Below are 19387 nucleotides of genomic sequence, written 5' to 3' on the forward strand. Positions count from 1 at the left end.
GGCGAGCTTAGCATAGTGTCTGGTGTGTGAAGTGTACTTTATCCAAAACTCATGTGGAAAAATGATATTGCCAATCAGGCATGTGGTTACAGATTTGAGATGATTTGCCAGTGTTTTCCTGAAAGGACTAAGTCTGATGCAGGGCTTTGACAGTAAGAATAGGAGCAGAATCAAAGACTCCTGAAGAAAATAGACCCAGATTTGTAACCTGGCACAGATTTGACCACCATTGTCTGGCTGCAACAGTATACAGAAAAACACATGGATGTTTGTTTTCTTTGTGAAGAAGGTATTTGCTTTCACATTTGGCTTTGATTAATGCAAATGGATGGACTCAGGAACTGAGTAGATATCATAGCGCTATACCCCTTAATCTATGGTCTTGCAAATGATGTAAAAGTAGCCTAAGGAAGTTTAGGATATTGCTTGAGTACTGGCACCAAATCACTTGGGCTCATGCTCAGATCTCTCTTTTGGCCATGTGGTTTTAGATAGTGACCACTGTTAGACTTAAAAAAAAAATCCTTAAGCATTTTTGAGTACACTGTTGGGTGAAAAGTCCTGAAAATATTGGTAGTAAATTCTAGGGAATTGTGGAGGAGACTACCAAGTAGAATGATAAAGTATGTGAATGAAATATTCTGAGTTGAATTATTGGTAAATTAGAAGTAACTTGGTGGTGTGAAGAGTGAGGAGGAGTATGACTCATGGTTCATCACACACCTTAATTGGCCCAAAGACTAGGAGGGTTGTGCCTTGATGATAGATGTTCAAGTTTTGGAGTGAAGTTGACTTGGGTTCAAGTTTCAGCCCTGTCTGCTACTTACTAAGCCTCTGGGTAGGTAAAAATAACTTCATCACTTAGACCTTAACTGTCAGATTTGAAATTATGAGTAATGCTTCATGGGATTGTTTGAGGATTAAATTTGTTAATGTATGCAAAGCTCTAGATCTGATTCTGGCACAGAACACATGTTTAATCATTTAAGCTAAATGGTAGGAAATAGAATACAATTGTGTTTCTTTTAAATAACACCATTATTGACATGTGAGAGAACTTGAAATTCTTAGCATTGGTTTACTCCTTTGGGCTTAAAGTGCAGTCAGAAAAACTATACAGCTATATGGACTGATGTAATAGAATTTTTAAAATTGTATTTGTGTTTTATTACAAGAAATTTGCGTATCAATTAGTTGCCATCTAGTGTTTAACTTCTTAGACTTTCTAGCTATCAGGTAAGCAATGGTATATTTGGGAGTATGTTTTGATGAATAAGTCGTGGGTTCCTATTTTCAAGAGTCTTGCAGGTTAATGGGGTGATTGGGCAGGAAACAGAGACAAATAGAGAAGTAATCCTAGCATAAATCAGATGACCAGTAGTGCTGTTGCTTTTGAAAGGTTGGAGGAGGTAGTGCTCAGCTTACCTTAGAGCTTTGTGGAAATTTCCAAGAGAAATTAACCTGTAAGCTGAACCTTGGAGGGGTCAGGTGATTTCTCAGTCATGAACAACAGTGAGTTGTGAGGTCAGAGTGTGCAGGCAATTGGGGGAAGTGAACCGGAAAGGTAAGCTGGCATCTTTGGATTCAGAAGAACTTCACTGGGAAATGTGATTTGGAGAGGGTCAGGATAAGGGCATCTCTGACTACCTAGATTATCACAAATTGGAAGAAGATATATTTTCCCATTATGTTTCTGCTTAACTCCTGACTGAATTACCTGGACTATACATGATTCCCTTTTATTATTTGACAATAGGAACCGAATCTCTAAAATGCTATCCAGATGTTCTTTGCTTCCTGGGATATAATCCTATCACGTATCTAAAAATTCCAGGGTCAGCTGTCAAGGTGACAGTAAAGGTTTTGCTTCTGTTTTGTTTAACATCCTGCAGTAACTTTCCATTGTTTCTATAGCCACCATATGTTATCCTTGATGTAATCGCTCCTGAAATTACCTCTTGTTACACAGTGACAATTGTCTTTTGAATACATTAAAAGTGACTCAAAAACACAAAATAAAAATCTGGCTGTTAAGTAACTCTGCCACCACATGTAGGCACCTGCTGTTGGAACCCCAAGGTATGAGGAGTTCGGCAGCACAAAGTCTCAGAGCACAGAGATCATCTAGGCTAACCTTCAGTTGGGACAAAAGATAATAAGGAGATGTTCTCTGCCAAGTGTTGCAGTCAAAAAGTTCTCAGTGCAGTTTGTAGTTCAATCCTTCTGACTTTCATTTTTCTTAACAATCTCTTCAGTCAGTAAGTCTGTACTAGATGCCTACTGCATGCTGTACACTACTACCTGATTTGGGGAATAGTGGATTCTTTGACCTTGAAATCAGATATCAAATACTTTACAAATATCTATGCTCCTTGTACAAGTCCCTTAAGCTTTGTGAGTCAGTTTAATGTTGTTCCAATTGTCTCTCATGTCTTCTTTCCACATAGAGATTACGATCCATTAATTTATTACTTGTGGAATTTATGTCGTGATCTGAACTAATCCTAGAGACACGCTGATGAGCACAAGAATTGTTGCCTTTGTAGGACTGTAGTCTATTTGGTCAGACAAAAGGCATTCAATTTTTATAGAGGGCTGTATAATCCATGTTAAGCTGTAACTGGGGTAAGTGCTAGGAATCGTAATTATAGAATTAAACTATGGGTTAACAACTAAAAGGAAAAATATGTATGTATATCTATGTTTGAGAAATTTGATCTTTCACAGGAATTGGGTAAAGTTTCTGTGAGGAAGGTTGGCAAAGGTGCTGAATCCTAATGGGAGAATAGGAATTATCTGGCAAATCAGCTACTTGGAAAGGACATCTAACATAGATAGAGAAGTACATGCAGAAGTTCCACAGCCCAATCAGAAAACTGCTAAGAGGCCTGGGAGATTGGAGTGCAGAACACCTGGGGCAGAGGGTTGTGAGATAAAGTCGGAGTTCAAGTAGAAGAATCTCTGAAATATTTTCTAAAGTGGAATGGGGACACTATTGAAGGGTTAGGGACGTGGTGGCTTGAGGAATGAAAAAAAAATTGTATGTGTGCAGTTATCCTAACCATGCTGCCTCTTTTTGGCTGGCTGCTCCTGTGGCTACTTTGGGTTAGTAGGAGATGTCAGGAGTGGCTCTGATTCAGTGCAGACCCCAGGGTTTCTTTTCTTTAAACACTTGATTACATTATTGCTTTAATTGGGAAAATTTAGCATTTTTAGGGCAGTTTTAAGTTCTTAGAAGAATTGAGTGAAGAGCACAAAATGCTGCCATGTATGCGCATTGTTGCAACTGATCAAGCTGCTTTAATACTTCGTCATCAACATGCTTTCTACATTAGTGTTCTATCAAGTGATTTTGTTCTGATCATCTTTGTTTTGTTCTTGTACTTCCTGAAAAATCTTAAGTTAAAAAGTCAAAAAAATCATCTAGTAATCTTGAGATAGTCATCTACTAAAATTTTCTTAGATTTTTTTAGAATGTTTCCTAAACAGATTTATAAACTTTTTATTTAAAAAAAACTGAATTTGTATATACAGTTTGGTGTTTGTTTCCATTTAATACTTCATGAGTATATTTCAATAATTGTTAGTATTTTAAAAATTAGTATTTAAAAATTGCTATTTTAAAATTGTAAGGTATCCCATTATATATTTATGATTGTTCAACAGATTAACCCCCCATTCAATATTTATGTTTTTATCTTATTGCCTTCATGCAATGCATTTAATTATTTAGAAAAACAAGTATTTTGAAAAGGTGTATTGCACCTATATGTTATACTTTTTAAAAAAAAGCCAGATGTTAAATTCAGGCACTCAAACACAAGACACAGAACACAGGCATCTTAACTGAAACCCAAACCAACTGGCTAGATGCCCACCTCAAGACTTTTATTTCCAGTTTTCCATGAACTTTTTTTTGTACCCTTATATATTTGCCAATGATTTCCTTCAGCTAAGTTCTTAGAAGTGGGGATTGCTGAGCCAAAGACCATGTTTATATTTTACAGATTTTCCTATAAATTGCCAAACAGTCCTTTGGAAACATTTCACTAGTTTGCATTTCTGCTTCACAAACATGAGCAGAATGTTGTTTCACAAACTCTTGCCAATCTCAGTATTATTATGTTTGCAGTTGTTGCCAAGTAATATAAAAGCCAAATTACTGTTGTTTTCCTTTAAATTTCTTTGATTCCAACTTAGACTGAATTTAAAAAAATATTCTTGCTGGCCTTTTCCTGCTTTTATTTTGTTGATCACTTAGGCGTGCTACTTAAGGTGCAGGCATTTTGGTTGCCTTACACAAACCAAATTCTCTCTCCAATATTGTCATTGTCAGGGGCTTTTTAATTCAGGTATTTTGAAGATAGCAAAAAAGATTTGTGGAGATTTTCTGTCTCTCCCCTGTAGTGGAGGGGTAGGAATGTTCTCAGGATGCCGTCTACCAGGTCCCCCAGGTTTACCTGAAACCAGAAGGAACCTTCTGGTAATGGCTTGTTTTTGTTTAATCTGGTAGTCTGTTCATATACATTGCTTAGGTTGTTTTAAAATTCAATTTGAAAAAATTCCAGACACACAAATCCTTGCCTTGTAAGAGTGAAACCATTCTTTCCTAATTCCCAGTTTATAATGAGATGGGTGAGGAGGGTTGTGAGGGAGGTGACAAGGAGGTGTGTTAATTAACGCAGTGCCATAGCAGACAGAACATGAAATGCCAGTGATTCCTGCATCAAAGACTTCACTCCCCACCCAGGCAAAGTCTAATGAGGATTGGGAAGCCCTTCTGCACCATGTTACTGGCCCAACTATTCACATGCCCCACCCTGCAGGTGGGGCTGGGAAGTAGAAGAGCTCAGGAATATCTAAACAATCAAGTCTCTGCCACAGGAAGACTGTGTATGCTTATGTAATCATGTTACGGCTGCAGCATATGGGCTGAATATTCATGTATTAAATGTGTGAAATGCATACATGCATACACACTTTCCATATATTTCCACATTGCCTGACACTCATTGAATCATTTATATGTATGTAAAATCTCAGTGCCTGTATCTCTTTCTCTTATCATCACCATCATTATCATCTTCAGTTGCAATGTTGGTATCAACATAATTAACATCATCACAATGAGAGCTTATTCTAATAGTAGGCAAGTTTAGGTGCTAAGCACTTGCATGTATTTGTTTCTTATCAAGTATTATGGGATTCTTTTATTTTTATTATGCTATAGATAGTTGAAGTGATGTTCACATATGTAGAGTAACTTGTGTTTCATCCCAGAGGTGGTATTCTTAGCAAACAAATCTATGCACTTTTTCCCCTGGGAGAAATCACGCATTAACACACAGACTGGGTGACTTAAAAGAATACATATTCTTTCATAGGTCTCTGAAGTCCGAAATCAGGATGGCAGAGTTGGTTGGTTCCATCTGAGTGTTTGAGACAGAAGCTGCCCATGCCTGCCTGCTAGTGTCGTGCCTTCTATCAATCCTTGCTTGTAGACTCATCTATTCAAGTCTCTGCCCTTATCCTCACATCACTTTTCTCCCCCAATTTTGGAAAAAGAGATTAAATTGTTTTTCTAAGACTAAAAATTAAGTAAGAAATGATGCCTGTAGTCTAATTCTAACAAGGTACTTAATAATTTCTTTCTTCATAATTTACTCTTGTGATCAATTATAACTTCTTTGAAGATTGAGGACACACCTGATTTTTTTCTATGTTCTTGGAGTTCATTACCAACCCTACATTTGGCTCCTGTAAATCCATGTTGATAGGAAGAATACCATTTTTCTGTGCTCATATCCATTCAGCACTGGTTAATCTGTCTATTCATTTTCTGAACACACTATGTCCTTTGCAGCTCCTTAGTAGAAATACCTCTTCTCCAATGGTTCCTTCTCCAAGTCCCTTCTCAACTTTTAAAACTCAGTGTAAATGTCACATTCTATGTCCCCAGTGCCTGGCACAGAGGACCATAAAGTTAACTGAAAGGCACAAAGTTAGCTAAAAGCATATTGAATATGTGAGTTGATTGCGAGAAGAGATACAAAAAATATTCCGTAAGTGAGTAAGAGTGTACAGCTGGCTCAACAAACCTGGATTCATGACCCTGTTTCTTGACTTGACTTTGTGACCTTGATCAGGTCACTGTATGTCTTTGGAACTAAGCTTCCTTAGTCATAAACATGAAAGTAAATAATAATACTTGACTCAGAGGATTCTGGTGAGAATAAAATGAGCCCATATAAGGAAGGTCTTCAAAATGTCCATGAAAAAATTCACGTTAGGAATAAACTGCATGGATTTCAAAATGAATTTATCTTTTAATCCTATTTTTGATACATTTTGAAGAATTTTTACATATAAAGCCCTTTGCCTAGTATGTGCTAAGTAATAGTCAGTCTTGAAGAGAATGATTCTGTGAGTTTCCTTGGACTACAATGAACGCTTTAATGTGATTAAATCTGGCTGCCCTCAGTGTAATCATGTCAGACAGAAATATTGTGGTTGGGAACCCCTGGAAATGTGATGGGTATTACTATATTTTCTTTCCAAATTTAAATTGTAAAACTTCCGTGAAGCAAATCTTGCTAACTCGAAAATGCTTATTGACTTATCCTTTTCTCTGATACTTGCTTTTTTAAGAGATCTAAACCTCTCTCTCTTCTTCCCTCCCTTTTTTCCTCTTTGTATCTTCTCTCTCTCTCTCTCTCTCTCTCTCTCTCTCTCTCTCTCTCTCTCTCTCTCTCTCTCTCTCTCTCTCACACACACACACACACACACACACACCCCATACCTAATAGAAGGATCTTCTTAAATATAGAAGTTGCTCAAATAACTTCTAGGGAGTAATGTTGAATATCCTGGTTTTAACTTCTGCACTTGTGCTGTTTTGTAAATAGGCCCCTTGGGAACTGACTTCACTAGTGATTTGGTTTGGCGGTGTGGTTTTAAACATTCAAAATGGTTACCAACATGAAAACTTGGAGTGCTTTGTGTCACTAGTTTCCACATCAAGCTTCAATAATTAATGATCTTATACCTAACTTCTATTTTATCCCTACCTTCTCTCTTGTTTGATAGAATATTATAAAGCAAATACAAGTGTCTTACATTTAACTCAAAATATTTCAGTGTGTATCTCTATCAGAGATGTTTTTAAATGTAACCACAATGATTACACAAAAATATTTAAAAGTGTTTCTTTTTATTTTATTTTATTGTATTGTATTGTTGTTGACAATCTTTACATAGTTAATTGCGGTTAAAAAAAAAAAGGATCAGGGGGTATGGGGAAGTGGGTAATACTATTATGTCCATATTATTTCCATCATGTATCTGAGGTAAAGAGGGATATTGAGGGAGAAGCCCCACCCAGTTTCCCACCCACCCCAAGTCCCGGATGTGGGGCATACTCTGAGATATTTGCTCAAGTGGTTTTAATAGTTCTCCAGTTATGAATCGCTGCCAGTTTTGCTCAATGGGGTCATCCACTGATTGATATGGTCCATCATAGAGTCTCCGTTTGCCCCATATTTCGCTGCCAACATATAGCTGAGATGAATGATTGACCTGTTCTGTCTTCTGTCTTTTCTTGGTTAGAGTTCTGAGTCCAGCAGTTCGATTGGGGAGATCTCCAAAGAAACCTTGAGGTATTCCCAGACCAGATTCTTGTATGTTCTAGCAAGCACAGGGCCCGGCACAGTCCATCACCCCGATCAGCTGGCGGTTGCAATTGCGGGGTTGGTTCTGTTTTCAGTCCCGAGTTGCACTGGAACCAATGGGTGTTGCAGCCCAGTCTGGTTCTGCCCAGCACATACTCAGCCCTTACATCAACCAGTGGGAGCTACAGCCTAGTCAGGCCCACCCCCTACCCTGGTTTGCCTGTATGTGTAGCAGTAGACCAATCTGTCCCTCATCCCAGTTGGCTCTTGTACTTGTCAATGGGTATTAAAGCTTAGTTCCATCTAACCAATTCAACCATCCAGCCCTCACGGATGTTGTTGAGTGCCTCTCTGTCTAGCCACCCCAGCCCCCGTTCTAGTTTTCATGCCCTCCCACGGGACTAGTGACTCAGGAAGGGGGAACCCACTTTTTCCCTCCCAGGTTGCTCTCAGTCCCAGTTTATGCACTCTTTAGGTGGTTCTGTGATTTGGCTTGACAGAATTAGTCCCCAGTGCCAGCTTCTGCCAGCTGATGCTGCGGCCAAGCCCAAACATCCCTCACCCACTCTAATTTATGCTTGCAACCACAGGAATAATCAGCCCAGCCTGGCTTTTCCCTGATCTAGTCCACATGCAGCACACAGGTGTTTCAGCCCTGCTTAGTCTGGTCTGTCCCATCCCAGCCCACGCTCTCCAGTGGGAGTAGCTGTCCGGCGAGGGGACCAGCCCCTTAATCCCCCTGCCAGCTCTGTCCCTCCCTTCCTGGATCTCACGTGTGCTGGTTGGGTGCTGCAGTCACATCCAGTACAGGCAACCTCACCCTGGCATTCCATATTGTGTATTGGTTGTGTCGCAACCAAACCCGGCTCAACCCACACTCTGTTCTGGTGTTCGGATTTGCCAGTGTATGACATGAACTGATTCAGCCTGGTCTGCCCCTGACCCATGCCGAATGTGTGCCAGTGGGAAACTTTCCATGGCCTATTCTGGGCTGTTTCCTATCATGCTTCTTGCGCTTACCTGCAGGGACTGTGTCCTGCCAGAGGAGTTGCCCAGGCTCCTCCATCACAACCCCTCCCAATGCCAGATTTTGTGCATACCAGGGGGTCCTTGAGCCAACCCTACTCAGTTCACCTCCTGTCCTAGCAGGAACAGTGGCTTTTCCTGGCTGGCTTTCACCCCATTCTGGTTCTTGTTGTTGGATGTTTCAGCCCAGCCATGGCTCGTCCATACCCACATACAGCTCACACATGGCTCAGTAGGGGGTTGAGACCCAGCCTAGTCAGTCCCACATCTACCCTGGTCCTCCATGACACCACATGGTTTTGGGGTCTGAACTGGCCTGGCGCATCCAATCCCAGCCCACACTAGTGCCTCGGGTGACTGCAACTGTTTCCTAGATAGAACACAGCCCCCATTCCAGCACACGCACCCCTTGGTGGGAACCTCAATCCTGTTAGGGTGTCCAACCAGGGGCACTTGTATTTCCACATGGTTGGGCCCACACAAACCCATAGAGTCTACCCCCAGACCAAGTTATCTCGCGTGCTGGATACAGTCTTGACCCTGCCAAATGTGACCACTCCACCACTCCACCAAACAGTTGGGTAATGGTACCCATCACTGCCAAAGAGGCCCCCATCCATAGTATTGGTGTGGGCTGGTGTGTGACGATCAGTGATGTTCTAGGCAAACAGGCCATTTCTGTATTCCGAATTGGGTTGGTGTATCTGACTAACCGTAATTGTCTCCTGGGTACTTCCCTCCAAACCACCAGGTCACAGTCCCCACGCATGCCTAAACCTTCCATGACCCTGTCACTGGGAATCACCCAAGATTCACTACTCACCTACACTAAAATTGGACTTAGTTATGGGTGTTCCCAGGCAGCAAACATATCTTAAAGAACCCCAGAGCAGGCCGTCGGGCGGCCAGCAGGCAAAGCCTGGCATCACATGGTGCACTGGCTGCCCTGGGTGAGGCTGAGGACTCGTTCACTGCCTTGTGGCAGTGTCTTTGGCGTGAGCCCCCAGCATTGGGTCCTACCCGGCAGGGGCACACCCCACAGCCGCCATACTGTGAGGAGCGGCACTTGCCCCCAAACCCAAGGCCCGAACCAGAAATGTTTCTTAATAGGATTTAATCATCAGTCTGTGTTTGTCTTTCTCTGATAATATCAACGAGATCTTTACTTTTGACTATTGACTTAATGAATCAGAGTCCACACACAGTCTTCAAACCCTGTTGGCTATGTATCTTAAGTCTCTTAATTTGTCACCTTTCCTTTCTTAGGCTTCTACATCATTTCCCTTTTAATACTTGAAGTACAAGCATGAATCTGTGGGTTCTTTTGAGCAAGTGTGACTAGCTGGTAACACTGGCATACACTCTCACCCGGGTATCATTTGGCTGAAGCTTAGCAGATGCTGTGATCTTTAGACTCTGCAGATGCTCAGAGATCTCTAAATGCCAGACTATTCCTATTGCAGCAACCAGTGTAACTCACCTATGGTGCCTGCCCAACCACAGTAGGTTGTGAGCAGAACACCTTTGACCCATGTATACTATTAGGCAATGAGAACTGCATTTGAAAGATGATCTTGAAGTCCTAAAATATCCTTTATCATTACGCAAATGCTTATTTTGAGTGCACTATATTACTTCTGTAGGACTGTAAGTGAGAATGTTTACAGCTTTTGAGCAAAGATTTTAATAAAGAGTAGACTTATTTTTAAAAATTCCTAAATTAACCTGGAACTTCACACACTGGTGTCTCTCTTCCCTTGAGCATTCCGGTTAGTCAGCTTCACTACTTCCATTCTGTAAATACCTTGTTCACCTGTGTGGAGGTTTGATCCTACAAAGTTCATTGGAGATATCAGGAGACTCAGAGTGCAATCCTTCTCCTCTGTGCAAATGATTTATCATTTTGCTTCTCTGACTCATCTGTTGGAGGTAAACAGCTTATCCTTCAGGGTTGTTGTGAAGCTCGAAGACAGTAACAGATGTGAAATTAGTTTATAAACTGCATAGCTCTATGCTTGAACTAAATATTACTCTGCATAGGAATGTACTGAATTATCCAGAATATATTCCTTCACCCCTGTGTGCCTTTATATTCCTCTGTTTCCTCTCTCCATAATGCCTTCAAAAATTAATGGCCAATTAACTGTGGTCTCCAAACACTCAATGTTTCTTCTTGCCATTTATCATACTGTATTAAAGCCATTAGTTCACATTTCAGTTTCCCGTGACAGTCTGAGTAAAGCACAGTTTATTCAATGCTTGGAAGAAAGGTGACCCTAGATAAATGACTAGAGAATCAGATTGAATTCATTTGGATAATTATTATCTAGGTGCTTTTCTTGAAGGACAAAGTTCATGTCTATACAGATCTTTAAATGTGTCATCTGGTAACTGACTGGACTTGGCTCTTTTTAAAAGCATATGATGAAGAAGGTGATAAAATGTTGATGGAAATAAAACTCTGAGGTAGACTTATTCAAGCAAATGCCCAGATTTTTTTAGTTCCATGTTTGTGATTCATCTTAGTGAAAATAAAGTAATCTAAATGTGCAATACCTATTATTTAATACTTTTTTATATTACATTTGTAAAAGATTATTTTTATTGGAAAGACAGAGAGAAGAGACAGAGAGGAAAATCCTCTATCCACTGACCCACTCCCCAAGTGGCCACAACTGCCAGAGCTGAGCTGAAGCCTCCCCTAGATCTCCCACAATGGTTGCAGGGTCCCAAAGCATTGGGCCGTCTTCGACTGTCTTCCCAGGCCACTAGAAGACAGAATGGGAAGAGGAGCTGCCAGGGTTAGAACTGGTGCCCATATGGGATCCCGGCATATGCAAGACAAGGACTCTAGTTGCTAGACTATCGTAAGGGTCCTATTTAATGCATTTTTTTTCCTGCTAGAGAAGATGGAAGCCTTCAGTCTCCATGTTTGGCCCCAGTTCTCTTGCTTTGTGAATAACTTAAGGATTCTTACTCTTTTATAGCTGGTTCGCCATCCATCCTGTCAGCATGAACAACAGCAACCATCTTGTAAATAGTGACAATGTGGGCTATGCAGCTTACCTTTTTGAGCAAGAAAAGAACACAGGATATCTTCCTGGAGAGGTGAGAATTTGTTCTTGAAAGATTTATCCACTGAGTGTTCATGCAGTGTTGAGAATAGCTGGATAAACTTTATAGAATAGATTATCATCATGGATCTCATGCACATGTATACTCAGAAAAAAAATACAATGTCTTTAATAGGGAAAAGAAAATTTAAGGTAACACGACATTTGTGGGTTTTTTGGTGGCAGATGCTACATATAAGAATGATCTTATGAAGCTATATTAATTGGATAGAGAAGGGCAAATTCAAGGGTTCTGTAATATGTAGACATTTTTAATCAAGTTGGAAGCTTTGTTTCTAGAGCTGTGGAAGGATTACACGTCGTATTGGGGGTAAAATTCTTGAATGAGGACAGGTGATACATCTTTTCCCTTGTCTTAACATTTCTCTTAATGGAGAAATTCTTCCCAAGGACATTGTTCTCTTTTCCTGCAATTAGGCCTAAGTCTGACAGTCTTACGCTATCAGAATTATTTTTATAACTTTGAAATTCAGTGAGTAATGAGATGAGACATGAGGGTTCAAGAAGCCAGTGCATGCATTCCAAATCAATTTTGGTTTAATTGGCAACTTGCAAAAGCTAAGTGGAGAGAGAGAGAGACCTTCCTCTACTTGACCTAACATGCACAAGCCTCAAATGTAAAAACATCTGGTGGGATGGAGTCCAAGTGCTTACTTAGATTGAGTAGTTCGTTGTAAAGATTAAGAACCTCAGTAACATTCAGTCTGCCATTTTAGCATCTTGGTTGACAATACACACTCATTCTCTCATTGTAGTCTCCATTATGTGGAAAAGGAAAAAAAAGTTGTCATTGATAGTCTCAGCCAGGATGCTAGGCATTTTGTGAAAATGTCTTTAGTATATATCTATAACCTCTTAATAACCTCTTTCCTTAAGAAAATTTAAAACATATAAGATGGACTGGTGGGCTAGCTTGATTGATATTGATGCCCTGCATGACTCTAATCTGATTGAACAGTTAAAGACAAAATATATGCAGGGCAGGTCCAGATGGCAGATGGTATATTTAGGATTCGTTTTGCAACCGGAAGGTCTGCATTAGTTCTTTTCTTTTTAAGCTGATAAGATGTTTATTTTTAAAGGCCAAATTGATCTCTGATCTCCAGATAAAAGCCTCAGAGAGACTAAATGGATTGGTCAGCACTTTATAGTTTATTTTTGCATAGTATGTTTCCTGTCAAAATATTTCTGTCTGATGCATAAGTTGGAAACTGTTCTTAAAGCAGCTCTGTTGATCATTGGGTTATTTTCCATAGCATTATTGGTAGTGACAGCAATGAGAGACTTTCAGAAATAAAATATTTTCTCAGAATATTATACATCTGTCTACAGCCATACCACCCTGAACATGCCTGATCTCTTCTGATCTTGGAAGCTAAGCAGGGTCGGGCCTAGCTAGTACTTGGATGGGAGAATATTATACATCTTTCTCTTTGCAGTTGATTTTTGAGTAGTTTGTCAGAGTGGATTGAATGTTTGCATTTTAATGGAGGTCATTACAGAAAATAAGAAAATAAAAGGCAATTGCATGTTTGTTTTGGCAGGGACCATATGTAGCAGCATTTGCTTCATCGAACCTAGGAGATGTGTCCCCCAATATTCTTGGCCCCCGTTGCATCAACACGGGAGAATCTTGTGATAATGCCAATAGTTCTTGTCCCATTGGTGGGGTGAGTAACTGTGCTACATGACATCTTTGGTTTTGCATGTCATACATACTTCATGTTGGAATAATCATTATTAGTTTACAACTATGTTGTCCTCAAGTATATTGATCCCCTGACTCCATCTGTTCTTCTCAAAGGTACCTGGACAAACTCACTCAGTTTTATTTGGGTAAAGCTGTGCTTTTCCGTGTGATTGACTGTTTTTTTTTTTTAATGCTGAGAAAATGGAGTGAATGTCAGAGATTAAATATCCTTCCTCAAATCTGGACAGTCTGAAACGGTTTGCTTGACATTTCTAAACTTTAGGTTTGTGCCAAAATTGCTTGCCTAAGATATTTTTCACTGATTATAAAGTTTTAAACTTTTTTCCAATAAAAGATCAAAACTCTTTTTTCTTTCTTTAAAAATTCTAACAAGGGGGAAACACATAGGTTGGTAAAAAGTAGAAGCTGCTGTTCACCTCTGTCCCCTCTGCCCTCTGCCTTTCCCACAGGTGACTGTTCTCATTTCCCCCATGTGTGTATGTATATATTGTAAACAAAATGTATTTTTATCGTTACTTGCATTTTCTAACTATCTCAGCAATACTTTTATGTCTGTTTCCAGATCTACCTGTCACTAAGTATGAGCACACCACTAGTTATTTAACTGCTTCTACCCAGTTTCATTTGTATTGGTTTTCAATGGCGTGAGCAGTGGGTGCTGGTTTCTGGGGTCTTATTTATTTGGCCTGTGGAATATTTCACCTGTAATAATACCTTTTAGAATATACTATTTCTGGGTTATTAACTGTTTTGATCAGTCCCACCCAGTGAGCAATATAGCTTTAATAGTTTTACATATTCATATTACTGTATTTTAATACTATATATTGCTATTTTTATAAAGTTTTTTGTTCTTTATTTGCAAATTTTCACACATTATTAATTTGCAGTAAGTTTTGAGCTTTCTTTGTGAGTTTCTAAAATTTGTAGGTAAATGGTTAAATAAATGATGTTACTTTTTGCAAAAGGATATCATGCTTCAATTCAGTGTCTTAAGTTGGAATAAGGAATAGTATGGGAGAAGTGCTCATAATGTCCAGTGCTGAATGAGAAAATCAGAATCTAATTTTGTGTGTTTATTATGAATGCTATTTTGGAAGTTAATCAAGTAAAAATACTAAATGAAGTAACCTGGATAACAATGCTATTTTTTTCTTTTTGACAGTATTGTGGATGGTTTTTAATTTTTCCCATTATTAATGCATTTTTGTATTTTTTCTATCATGGACATTATAACTTTTATAATCAGAAAAATGTAAAAAAAAAGCATAACCCTCACCTTACCTGCATGCAACAGAATTCTTGTTGTTTCCTTTTGCATGTCTGATTGGCTTCCTTTGGGTTAATGTAGGATGGCCATCAGTATAAGAAGACTTTGCACTCTCCCCCCAAATACAGAGGGCAAAAGAGAACACTCCTTCAATCACAGAATGAGTATTCTTCTCTTTACCTCAGTTGGACCTGTTTATGTCACTTGCTCATCCGTGCAATAAACAATTTTCGGGGCAATGCAGGTGTTGTTTGGCATAAGTGGGGATTTGTAAAGTAATCTCTTGCTCAGTCCAGGAGTTTCTGGGATCTTGTGGTTTGATCTAGGACTGGGAATGGATTCTGCTACCTCCGAGTCAAGGTGGCCTCCAGGGAGGGATGGCTCTCTGAAAACGAGAATTTTCCTAAGAAAGAGGAACAGGAAGATGGGCAGTCACTTCCATATCTCTGGCACTGATGCAGTTTCTTTAGAAAGTAATAGTATTTTTATCATTTTAATTTAGAAAATAGCTTGGATCTTTTTTTAAATTACATTTGCTTAAGGAAAAACAAGTATCAAAATTTTCGGAGATTCAAATCTTAGCCGGAAGGGCCAACCCTTCAGCCCACAGTGTTCACTGTGTTAAAATACTGTGGGGCTCCTTCCAGAGAGCCTTTTCTTCCCATCACACAGGCATGTCCACCTTTACACCAGAAGAATCACACTGAACACTGTGCTGTGACCTGCCACCTTGTCCCCAATAGCTATGCTATATTACATTATGCAACTCTGATTTTCCATTTAAAGTACTGCTGTGCAGTTAAGTCCTCCTCTATGAATGAAGTTTACATTGCCTCCATTCTTTGTTCTTTCACGGATCCTCTCTCCTTTCCCGTCTTTCTTCACGTAGACATGCTACGATCCCTTTCCTTGTCGTACATATTTCCACCTGTGTGAGACTCACCCTAGAACAAATTCTTAAAAGGCAGTTTACTGTGTGCTACACTTCAGTAGCATTCCCCCCTACAGTATGTGAATGACAGTTCCTCCAAACCCTCACCTAAGCCTCGGTTGTTTATGGTGCAGTCTTTACCAACGCAGTACGTAAGGGGTTGTCGCTTCATCATATAAATCTTTGTTTCATTGTTCAAGAGGTTGAGCAAAATTTAGTGTCAATGGATGCTTGCGTTTTTTTGTATTACCTATTTAATACGTTTTCCATGGTGTAACCATTAAGATTTTTTTTTATTGTTGAAGAAATTTCAACTCAATATGGATGGGTCAAAAAGACATTTAAAAGGGTATTTTTTTTTTTTTACTTTTTAAAGTTCCTAATCTTTTTTTTTAAAGATTTATTTTTACTACAAAGTCAGATATACAGAGAGGAGGACAGACAGAGAGGAAGATCTTCCGTCCGATGATTCACTCCCCAAGTGAGCCGCAACGGCCGATGTGCGCCGATCCGATGCCAGAAACCAGGAACCTCTTCTGGATCTCCCAAGCGGGTGCAGTGTCCGACTGCTTTCCCAGGCCACAAGCAGGGAGCTGGATGGGAAGTGGAGCTGCCGGGACTAGAACCGGCACCCATATGGGATCCCGGGGTGTTCAAGGTGAGGACTTTAGCCGCTAGGCCACGCTGCCGGGCCCATAAAGTTCCTAATCTTTTAAAAGCTTAGTTTCTTTAACACTCAGAGCAACCTTTGCACTGCCCCCAGTTTATCAGACAGATAGATGTCTTTCAAACTAGTGTTTCCTACCCCGAAAACAAACGCTTGACGTGTTTAAATTGTCAGATTTATAGGCTTGTTCTTTATTATTTTAAAAGGCTCTTCCATACATGCAGACCATATTTATCTGTTTGCTTTTTATTTACTTGAAAGACAAAGTTATATCAGTATGAAGTTGAACTGAAAATGGAGCAGCTGGGTCTCTAACTGGTACCCACATAGCTTGGTGTTGCAGGATACAGCTTAACCCACTATGCCTCTGTGCCACCCATCCTGCAGACTATAAAATATGTTTACCCATTTTGGTGGGATATTTTTGCTCCACCTGTAATACTTGAATTATTTAGCCAACATTTTTCACATGTCTAAAGTAGGATACAGAACCAAGTTTATTTGTTATTTTTTTCCTAGAAGCCAGCTAGCTGTTCCATTTCAGTTGGGTTTGCATTCTAAACAGTCAGGAGCCAGGGTCTTAGGCAAGAATAGGCTAGTAGAAGAATGAGCATTGCCTGGAAGAGGCTGGCGTCTGATACCGTCTCTATGATGTTCCACAAACCTTTTAGCCTAGTTCCTAATTCTAAAAACTTCTGCAAATACATGCTCGCTAAAGACATTCATAGTTCTCTGTGTACAGCTTTATATCTTGTCTTGACATTGAGAAAAGCTGAAAAGAAGTGACAGTATATGGCATAAAAAGCTTGGTTGCCTACATTCCGTTGTAATTTTTTATTGCTTAAAATCGTCCCTTATTCCTCTCAAAAGACATTTTGTCTCTGTTGCAGTCTAATATGTGCATGGCAGCAGGACCTGGAGAGGACATGCTTGACAGCACACAGATTATAGGACGCATCATATACCAGAGAGCAAAGGTATGACTTGTCCCAGTTCTTTTTGTCTTCATTTAGAATTGTTGTTTCTTTTTAAATATTCATTTAATTATTTGAAATGCAGAGTTACAAGAGAGACACCAAGAGAGATTGAGACTGAGAGAGGCAGAGAGAGAGCCCCTACATGCTGGTTCACTATGCAAATGGCTGCAATGGACAGAGCTGGGTCAGGTCAAATCCAGGAGCTAAGAATTTCTTCTAGATCCAAATTTCAGGAATTCTCTGGTCCTGTTTTTGCAATTGGCCCCTGTCCATTTTTGAATGTCTCCTTTGGTGATAAGTTGCAACTGAGTGGACCAATTACAGACCTCTGCATCTTGGGTGCCAGTAAGTATCTGGTCTTTTCTAACATGAAAAAAAAAATCCTTCTTTTCTTAAAGAACAGACTTGATGAAGACAGAATCTCATCTCCAGTGAGATTATTGTGACTAATTCTGTTCTCTATTGTCTGTATTTTCTTTTCCATGTGTCCTCTCATTTTTCACCAGCTCCTGGAGAGACAAATTTCTGAGAGAAAAGACAAGATAACCTGAGACTAAGATCTCTATAATAGAGACAGTTTCATCATTATAGCTAACTTATATTTTGTCATGCCTGCCTGTGTTTAAGTAAATTATTTGTTCCAAAGTTTCTAAATTGTTTCAGGAGCAATTAAGGAAGAACAAAAGGACATTGAAAAAAAAAATCAGACACAAAATTGGTGCCAGCAGCCAGCCTAATTGCTGTAGTTTCTTTTTAATTACTATGCTATTACCAGTAGATTATTCTAAATTAAGAGATTCCATTTAAGGTGTGTGCCCATGACACACTTTAGTGTCAGAAATTTTGTTTCTATTCCAGGCCTGGTAACCAGAGAGCTTTGTCCCACATTCTGGATTCTCAGCAAGGCACAATGTCCCTCAGGATTTGGAGAGGCTAGTCACAGTGGGTGTTGCTGACAGCTTAGCAGGAGAGCTCACGTGTGGCTGTGGAGACAGCCAGGAGAGAGCTATTAGGGGACTTGTACTGAAGGAAGATTTGCCTGTGCTTTATGATACATATGAAGAAAGCCAAAAATTCTAAACATGTTTTAACTCCTATTTTGTATGTGATTGAAGAAGCCTCAGTGACCATATTACAATTGTGGGTGAGGGAGTTGATGCAGATGAGGTTGGGTCTGAAATGTTTCTAAGTCAACCTTGTTACCAGTTCTGTTGATGGAATCTAAGATCCAAAGAAATAAGTTCCAGTAAGAATACCATCTAAGGAATGCTCCTCAGGTCTGGTGGTTAAGGTGCTGGGTTAGCTATGCCCATCTCACATCAGATGCCTGAGTTCAAGTCCCAGCTCCAACTCTTGATTCCAGCTTTCTTGCAGTAGGCAAAAGTTTCATTAGTTTGGTTGCTGTCACCAACACAGGCCACTTGAGTTTCTAGTACCTAGGTTTGGTCACCCCTAGGTGCAGCTGATGTGAGCATTTGAGACGTGAACCATAAATGAGACCTCTCTCTATCTCAAACAAAAGTGTGAAAAAAAGAAATATACTCTCATTCTCACAAATAAAGTAATTAGGTTCACCTACTCCTAATCCTAGGTTTTCTTGACTCTGTTTCAAGTGAGATTGGAGCCTTTTTGTACCACAGCCTTTAGCAGTGCAGTTTCCGGTATGTGGGGAGTAAAGATGCATATCACCAAACACTGAGCCTGTCAACCGGTGGGAAGCACCTGGGGCTGACCAGGAGCTCCTCGCGGGGAGGGACTGTTAGCTGAGACGTGCTTTTTCAAGTCATCATTTCACCAGTTGATGGCTGTTAGCACTCCAGCTTTTCTGCTTGGGACATTAAACCTGTGTGTGTTTTGTAGGAGCTGTATGCCTCTGCGTCTCAGGAGCTGACAGGAGCTCTGGGGTCAGCTCACCAGTGGGTCAATATGACAGATGTGACCGTCTGGCTCAATTCCACACATGCAGTAAGTATGGTTGAGTTAATGTGATTAGGCCAAAAGGGT

At 39.9% G+C, this 19387-nt stretch overlaps 1 protein-coding gene across 2 annotated transcripts in view; it reads left to right on the plus strand.

Moving 5' to 3' along the window:
- The window catches only part of ASAH2 (N-acylsphingosine amidohydrolase 2), a 79929-nt gene that overhangs the window by 37755 nt on the left and 22787 nt on the right, over positions 1-19387 (plus strand). For both annotated transcript variants that reach the window (XM_058671515.1, XM_058671513.1), the window contains 4 exons: positions 11681-11801; positions 13372-13497; positions 17297-17383; positions 19244-19348. In XM_058671515.1, the coding sequence (XP_058527498.1) occupies positions 11681-11801; positions 13372-13497; positions 17297-17383; positions 19244-19348 (439 nt within the window). The remainder of the gene's footprint in view (positions 1-11680; positions 11802-13371; positions 13498-17296; positions 17384-19243; positions 19349-19387) is intronic.

The sequence above is a fragment of the Ochotona princeps genome, chromosome 13 (genome assembly GCF_030435755.1).
Source record: "Ochotona princeps isolate mOchPri1 chromosome 13, mOchPri1.hap1, whole genome shotgun sequence".
Lineage (NCBI taxonomy): Eukaryota > Metazoa > Chordata > Mammalia > Lagomorpha > Ochotonidae > Ochotona > Ochotona princeps.